We start from the raw sequence: 8,635 nt of genomic DNA on the forward strand, positions 1-8,635 counted from the left end.
AGACCTGGGTTCCTTTCCTAGCACCCACATGGTGGCTCAGAACTGTCTGTAACTCTGATTCCAGAAGATCTGACACCTAATTCTGGGCTCTAGGCACACACATGGTGCACATACATGCATTCATTCAAAATACCAGTGCATAAAATAAAATAATGTTTTAAAAATGTTTTAGAGACTTCTTTTCTCATGTAGAAGTAGAATATTCTAGAATCAGGGCTGTCCTTTTTGAAGGAACGTATGATTCTGACCATGTAAATACTCAGTTTCCCATGCCACCTGGGGCAGGTGTGGTGCTTATATCAGAGGAAGAAAAGCCTTATTTAATTATAAATGTGAGCATAGGAGTCCTGCATGAGACTCTTGTTTGTGTGGTTTCTAAATAGAAGCCATGTGTCCGACTAGCTGTGTCTAGACTTCAGAGCCCTTGCAAAGACGTCATCTCTCTCTCTCTTTTTCCCAGATAGATAAAAGCCCAGAAGGACAGTTCACTCAGCTAATGACACTGCCCAGAACCCTACAGCAGCAAATCAATCACATCACGGACCCTCCTGGGAGAAACAGAGACGTGGAAGAGACTCTGCTGCAGGTGGCTCAGGACCCCGACTGTGGAGATGTGGTGCGACTAGGTGTGTCCACGAGTCTGGGGTTGAGCAAGGGCTGGCTGAAGGTGAAAGCAGCCTTTGTGTCATTCAGACGCATTGTTTCTTCCTTCTTGCCTAATGAGATCGAGAGAGAGATTGCGTCTGCGGAGAAGAAAAGCATGAACAGTTCGGGGTTTTCCAAATCTCAGTGTTCACTTGCTTGAAGCAAGCAGTGGGAAAACTACCCATTGGCTGCAGCACAGCTGCCTCTGGTTTCAGGGACACAACTTCTAGATGTTACTTGAAAGATGTGTCTGTCCTTTGTGGAGGTCTGAGAAGGAAGAGACTGAGAGTACTTTCTTGGCTTCGCTGACATCTTCAGCTTCTCTCTGACTGGTCCCAGGCTGTGCCCAGCCAGCTACCCTCTCTGAGGGCCCTCAGACTGAGTTTCTCTGCACTCACCCCAGGGCGTCCTTAATGTTTTTCAAAAGATCCAAACCCGAGTGGAGCTGCAGATTTGTAATCTCAGCACTCAGGAGCCTGGGGCAGAAAGAAGGTTCGCCTCAGGTTCAAAACCAGCCTGGGCTACATAGTGACTTCAGGGCCAACCAAGGTTAATTAGCAAGGCGAAGCTCTGTCTCTAAAAACAACGGAAAGATTACAACCTTAAAACCTGAGAGACCCACCTCTCTCTTAAGTAGCAAAGGACAGTAGGGAAGACATAATTAGGAAACTGAAATGACCCTGTCTCTCAAACAAATCCATTCTCCCTTTGTCTCTCAGTAAAATATTTGTTGATTAGAAATGTAGTTTGCAGTAAGGAATTTGGCGGTGGCTCCACCCTCCCTCTCAGGAACCTGCACCAGGTTTTTTGAGAATCCCAGGTACCAGTTCCCCTAGGCCAGGCCAGGCCTTTGGTGGGTTGCTGCTACCCTGAGATGATGGGAGGCTTGGGCCCTGTATCTTAGAATAAACATCCTCATTTCCTTTTACTATGGGCACCTCGAGATAAAAAAACAAAGATCTCCTTACATATTTCTGTATCTTAGAACTGTGAACTAGAAGGCATGAGCAGCTTTAAATTCCTAAGATGGCCTTCGAGGGTCACCTCCCACCCCTCTTGTTTTAAGGTGGCCAAGTTGTACAGCAGCCTCTGCCGGTGCTCACACAGCTGGGCCTGGGCACAGCTGGCTCCAACAGGGCCGGCAACCCCCCACTGGTTCTGTTGACTAACTGGAAATGATAATTAGTATCGGAGTTTTAAGACCTCTAAGATGGCCAGCCTCTGTCCAGCTTCTGTTACCCTTTTTGCTTTTGTGTTTTGCAGCGATCTCATCAATCGTCAGACCTTCCAGCATCAGGCAGAGCACTAAAGGCCTTTTAACTGCTGGTAAGACCTTTGGGAACAGGCACCTGGGGTGTGCCTGCTGCCCAGGGTGGCCTCAGTGCTGTCCGTTGAAATACAGAGCTTTGCATCTGCATCTCCCTTGTACTGGTGCAGTTCTAACCCATACACCCCATCATTGTAGTTCTCCTAGATAGTCATGGCTGCAGTGTGACCTGAACTCCTGGGTCACCACCCGAGGTGCTGGCAGGAGGCTTGGGCTCTCCTCTCAGTCCCTAAATAACTCCTGTGTGGGGTTCTGCTCTCATGTTTCTGTATTGAAGTCACCCTTGCAAAGCACTGCAAACAGGGGAGTGCCTGTTCCACTCCTCCCCTTTCTCGGACACCTGCTTCCTTCTCTTGGTGTTTCTGTTTTCCCTGCTGTCTCCTGAATAGTGGGATTAGGTTACCGTTTTTCTGCTCCTCTACTTTAGCTTCCAGCTCCCCGTGGGCAATCGAAGGCAGTGCTTGAGCCACAGTTATACCCACCCCTCGGCCACTGCGTGCCAGGCCTGCCCGCCCATGGCCTCCCTCCTGCCTTAGTTCTCCTTTCCTATGTGCAGCTTGGGCCGAGTCTTATTGAAAGTTTAACCCTGAGGCGAGGCAGACGATGTGTGTTTCCTCCCCTGCCCAGAGAGTGTCTTCATCTGCCCTGCGGGTACATGGCTGTGCCATACACTCTCTTGGTGCACAACTTACAGATTCAAGTCATCCTTTTCTTCATAGCAGGGCGCTGTCAGAGAGAGAGAGAGAGAGAGAGAGAGAGAGAGAGAGAAGCAAGAAGGGGGAGGGGAGAGAAGACAGAATCTTGAAATAATTACTTCAATTATTCTCACTTTCAGGACTACTGTTGAAGTTCAAAGCTATTCTGATCCTTAGTCCATGTGTGTGTTCGGGAGGCTCATGATTCTTCCTTCTCCCTGGGGCTCTGGAGTCCCGTCGTCGTTGGCATGCTGTGCTGGGCCCTTTGATCTCTTTCAGAGTATCCCTTCATTTCCCACTGTGAAGTCCTTTATCCAGATTCGGGTGCTCCTAGGCCAGGGGTTGCTGTCCTTGTGTCTCCCGTGTGACCTCTGCTCTCTAGGAGGTTTGGCAGCCTCTGTGAGTCTGGGGTACTGGGTGTTACACAGGCTATGCAGGCGCTTTCTCACCCTAGTTAGTTTCCCAGCCTCCGCTCCTCTGTTCTTTGTGTCCAGCACTTTCATCAAGTATAGCCTTAGATATTGCCAGATTACCCACCAAAGTAGCTGTGTTGATGAGTAAGGTGTGGGAAGCCTTCTCTCTCCCCACGCTCTACTGGCTGCTCAGGCATTGGCCATCCCGCCTCCTGAGCTGGTAAGGAAGACTGACACTGATCAGGAGATGGCGCAGGGGTAGCTCCCAAACAGAGTGACTTCTCACCCTATGCCTGTTCCTTGGGTGTGAGACTGCCCTGGAGCTGGTGTGGCCACACTCGAGGCTCACAGCCCAGTGCATGTCCCTCGGAGCATCTCTTCCCTGGATGCAGCGATGCCCCCAAGTCTGGAAGGATCTGGCCAGGTTTCAGCAGCACTAAACACTTAAGTCAGCTGCAGAAAAGATCTCCCACAATTCTGCACGTAGCTTGGTGTCTCTGACTAAGGTAGTCATGTATTCTGAGCTCCTGCTGGTATACTCGGGCAAAGCTGACATGGGTGCTCTGTTTGCTAGAGCGAGTCAGGCTGGTGACTTGTGCTGTGCCTGTGGCTGGTTGAGATGGGTTTCTGGGCTACAAGAAGTGTTTGATGCTTTCAGTTGCAATAATGGCGTTATTTGGCTTTTTTAATCTTGTTCTTTCAGAGGGACATGCTAAAATATTTATGGATGAAATAATATGATACCTGGGATTTGCTTTATAATAAACAACAGAAGATAGTGGATTCTGAGTGTTTCTGAGCTGACGTGGTGAAACTCAGTAAAGTAGGGCTGTATCAGTATTCTGTTGTCCTAACAGCATTTTTACATTTTTATGTAAGTCGGCATCATATATCCCTGGCCAGCAGCAAACATGCTACGTAGACAAGAATGGTCTGGAACTCTCAGCCCTCTGGCCCCCACCTTCCGTGTGCTGGGATGACAGGCATGGACCACCACACCTGGTTTTAGCGCTGATCAGATCCATGGCTCCTCACTTGGGAGGCAAGTGCTCTGACTGAGCCACCACCAGTCCTCGTTGGTTGCTTGTGACACTATACTGCTATGCAGTACAGGACGGTCCTCCTACCTTATCCTCTGAGTGCTGGAATTTCTGTCTGTTAGTACAGTTTGGGCATGAGTATGTTTTAGCATTTTTGTGACTTGGGGTGGGAGATTTTAGAAAATCCAAACCATTTTTCTTCATTGGCCTGTTTAGCTCAATGAAAAGCTTTACTGCTCCATACACTGTGGGCTTAACTAAACTGTATTTCACTTAAAACCTTGGGACCCTTTGGGTCCAAACAACCGAGAAACTGAAGGACTCCATTTCATGATGTGCCTGATTTTAATAAAAGCTATCTTTAGTTATGGTAATGTCTTACCACAGCCTCTGCGTGTAAAAAATGAATAACAATACAGTCATGAGCCGCACCAAAGTAGACCTAAAATTGCTTTTCCTATTTGAATAGTGACGATTATTAGCCAGGAGTGAAAACAAACAAACAAAAATAATTGTGAATCCCTGCACCACCTCCTGATAACCTCCACCCTGAGATAGGCCCTGGGCATCTCCCCACTGAGTTCTGCCGTTTGCCAGCAGAGGGCAGTGTTAGCAGAACCTGCCATCCAGGATCCCTCGGGGCGAGGACTGCCCTGCTTCCCCTGAGCAGTGTCTTGCTTCACTTCTCAGGGCCCCACATTGTACAGCGGGAGAAAGGGCACAGGCGGTGGCAACAGTGGAAAACGATGACCCTGCTGCAGTTCTGTGGGTCTTCTGGCCTTGTGTCTGGCCTCTCTGTGCATGTGGTAGCCTGTGAGATCTGTAACCCGCCCTGCAGATTTTGTTGGGAAGCATGTTTGGTGCGCTGTGTTTGTGAGCAGCACGGCCCCTCTGTCTTAATAGCTTTCCCTTGCAGTTTGTCAGATACACTCATGGTCTAGCTTGAAGTCAGAAATGCTCTGTTCCTTTTCTCTAGAAGTTTCTTCGTTAGGAGCTGGTTTCCATCTCTCTTATACTCTGTTGCTAGCAGAGCAGCAAGATTCTCCTCAGGTTTCCTAGTTCACCAGGAACTAGCATCAGCACGGAGCCCCTGAAGAAAGTAGTTTGCCACTGAGGGTAGCCAGTCTCTGCCAACAAAAGACCAGCAGAGCCAACTGTCTTTGTCTAAGCAGCAGCCCTTTACAGAGTCTCTGTGCCTGGCTCGAGCCTGCTGCAGCAGTTTGAGTGAGCGGGTGTGAGGACAAGTAGGTAGGAAATTGGGAGTCAGTGACCAGCCTGAGAGATAGGCCAGAGCTACACAAAGGATAGCCCCAAAGCTGCATTCAGCATTCAAAGACTGCTGAGCCTCCCTGAGGCCAGAGGGAGGCCACTGAGGATGCAGGAAGAGGGGGAGAGCTGTTACTAGAGAGACCAGCAGATAGGGATAGAGCCAGCTAGCCATCTGAAGGAGCCTTGTGCAAGCCCAGGCCAGGGCAGCAAGGGAAGAGAGCTGGGAATGGAGCGCTTGGGACACAGGAGAAGAGGGAGGCAGGAGGCAGATGCAAATCCCAGAGGCAGGGGCGCCACCCTCTGAGGTGTGGGAAGCCAGGGTGCTGATGAGTCTAATTCTCCCTCCTGCCTTTATGGTCAATCAGAGTTAACTCTCCCAACTTCAAAAGATTCCGCTGAATTAACAGGACACGCTTAGTCTTATCCCTAAGAAATATCCCAGCATGCCTCACTGCTCCTCATCCCATTCCTGAAACACAGTGGAGCCAATCGTTATTTTCATCTTACATCATCTTTCTGATGATCTGTTTATCACTTAAGGTTGAACACCCACCCTCCCTCCCTTCCTCCTCCTCCTTCTTCTCTCTCTCTCTCTCTCTCTCTCTCTCTCTCTCTTTCTTTTTCTCTCTCCCCTTTCCTCCTTCCCTCCTTCCCTCTATTCCGATTGGGTCTCTGTAGCTGAGGCTGCTGTGACCTCGGTTGTCTGGCTTTGCTCTCTGGGTTCTAGGGTTGTAGGTGTCCACTGCCGCACCCAGCTATGTCTAACGTGTCAGATTAAGTTGTAGCTCTGCCTCGGATGAGCCTTTCCCTGTGCACAGGTCAGTTGGAGGCTCACTGCAAGTGTTCAGAGGCTCACTGACTTTGTCCTCATAGGTGTGGATATAGAATTGTGTCAGGCCCCACCTTACAGTGTGTGCTGGAGAAGTTGGCCCACTGATGGCCCCTTCTTCTTGATGCTTTTTCTTCCTGAACTGAATACATGCTTTAGACGGGGTTTCTCTTCCTCCTTTCTCCTGCCTTCCCCCTTCCATCCTCAGAGCTCCAGCCGCACCTGGACCCCAGTCCTGTTTGATGTGGTAATGCTAACAGCTCCTGCCCTGGGGTGCCACTCTGGCTCCTCCACAGAGCCTCCGCGGGGGCTTTCCCACCTGTCCCCGGTGCTTCACAGCCTTTGCTGTCCTTTGAAGAACACTGTTTCAATTTTATGAAATTGTTGGCTGAAATATTTTAAGCCTTTGGTGAAATTAATTGTTCTTAACCTTGAGCAAACCTCAGCTCTTGAGAAAACCTGTTGGGATCGAGCACGTTCAGAGTGGTGTGGCTATGGGTGGAGCCCATGGAAATCTAACCTCAGGGCCCCTCTGCATGGAAGTGCACATAAGCAGTCATTTCCTAGTGTTCTTTGTGGCACAACCCCCTGCTGCAGGCTTTCTGACCACTGAAGGAGGGATTGTGTTCGGTCAAGGGAGGCATCTAGTGCTCTAAGCAGCTGAAGATGGCACCCAGGGCCACTCAGCTATGGTCAGCATTTACCTGGCAATCTCAGAGGAGCTCGTCACTAAGCTATGGCAAGAGGAGTCGGTCGGTCTCCAGTCGTGACTCAGCAGCCTGGGCTTGCTGTGCTGAGTCCTGCATGTGTGACTGCCTGGCTTCTGCTCGGCCTTCTGGTTGGTTCTGCTGAAATTCGAAACAGCACCTTATGTAATGATCTTCCAGCCTTGGTGCTCAGGTGGGTGAGTCTGCCCAGAGTCATTGCTTCAGGGAGAAAGTTAAGCGGGGTGGAGGCAGTGAGAACTCGGAGTTTCTCAACGAGATCCTGTCGAGCTGAGAACACGAATCCAGACACATCTGCTAATGATTTCGGGAACCCTGCCTTTCTCCCTGGCGCTGCCTGCAGTAGCCGCAGGTGAGGCAGCTTCCAGTTAACAGGGCCAGGTAGTTTAAAAGATCACTACCCAGTGAATCCTCCCACCTTGTCAACATGGTCACCAAGCCACAGCCAGGAGCATACACTTCCAATCCAAAGCACAAAGAGAAAAAGGCTTCAGCTACTCGGGCCACACCCTAAAGCACCAACTGAGAATACTAGCACCCCATTTATCCCTTGGTATGCGTTTCCCATAAGCCTCGGTGAGCCTCTTCTCTGGGATTTTGTAGTTGGGATAAAGTCAGAGGCCTTTATAAGAGCCAGCCTTCACTCTGCCACTTCAGAAGACTCAGCTAAGCATCTCCTGTGCGCTGCTGGGTACCAGGTACTGCACGAGGTGAAAGGAACGCTGGGTGAATAGAACAAGGGCCCTGTCCTGGGGAGCTGTCAGTCTAGGCAGAGACAGGAGAATCAGCTACAAGTGCGGAACAGAGGGGTAAATGCTATTTGAGAGGCGAGCACCAGGAAAGAGAGCAGCCTGGCATGTGTAGTTGGAACTGCATCTGCTCTAGGCAGACAGGTGGCGTGCGTGGGACACAGCAGCAGTGACTGGGATGCTCGTGCTGTAGAGAGGGAACACCAGAAGGCTCCTCCCTTCTCAAAGACCTGGGAAGCTCAGTGGCTGCCAGAACCCCTTTCAATCCCAGGAGTCCTGGTCAGAAACAGAATGGTGCTGCACAGCAGGGGCCCAGCTCAGAGTCTCTGCAGCCTCCAATGGCCTTCAGCTCCCAGGTCCTCTCCAACACCCCAGTCAGCCCACTGTAGCCCGAACCCAAAGACAAGCCTCTGGGACGGTAGCTGCATGTCCACCGAACAGGACTCACTCCTCATCCACGCTTCTTTTTTCTTGCAGGTGTGAAGAAGTCTGTGATTTATAGTTCACGGAAACTGAACAAAATGTGGAAAGGGTGGATGAGAAAACCGTCCTGACTTGACTGATGTTGTGTTACTTGTAGATTATGAATAAATGGCTCCGTGCTTTTTAAGAGTTGCTTGTCACTCTGGCTGGCTGCTTGAAATCGAGGAGACCAAGGTTTGAGTCATGCTTGGTAAGGTTTGGTTTGGTTTGGTTTCTCGGTCTTTATTAGACAGAGTCTCACTTTGTAGCCTGGCTGGCCTCAAATTCACAGAGATCCTCCTGCCTCTGCCTCCTGAATCTGGGATTAAAGGTGTGTGCCACGATGCTTGGCTATGGTTGATTTTTTTTTTTTTTTAATTCACTGTCAGACACTAGCTCAGGTGCTACCCAAGCACATAAGAGGACTTTGCATCCCAAGAAAAGGCTTCTAGGTAGAGTTGTGAGTGCATTTTGTGAGCCA

At 50.0% G+C, this 8,635-nt stretch overlaps 1 protein-coding gene across 1 annotated transcript in view; it reads left to right on the forward strand.

The window, feature by feature from the left end:
• Positions 1 to 8,302, forward strand: part of Tamm41 (TAM41 mitochondrial translocator assembly and maintenance homolog) — a 34,058-nt gene extending 25,756 nt beyond the window's left edge. Inside the window, exons 6-8 of the mRNA XM_021165318.2 lie at positions 461 to 626; positions 1,909 to 1,971; positions 8,170 to 8,302. Coding sequence (XP_021020977.1) covers positions 461 to 626; positions 1,909 to 1,971; positions 8,170 to 8,246 — 306 coding nt within the window. The 3' untranslated portion in view covers positions 8,247 to 8,302. The remainder of the gene's footprint in view (positions 1 to 460; positions 627 to 1,908; positions 1,972 to 8,169) is intronic.
• The last annotated feature ends 333 nt before the right edge of the window (positions 8,303 to 8,635 follow it).

The sequence above is a fragment of the Mus caroli genome, unplaced genomic scaffold (genome assembly GCF_978045245.1).
Source record: "Mus caroli unplaced genomic scaffold, Mus_caroli_1 scaffold_7, whole genome shotgun sequence".
NCBI classification, from domain to species: domain Eukaryota; kingdom Metazoa; phylum Chordata; class Mammalia; order Rodentia; family Muridae; genus Mus; species Mus caroli.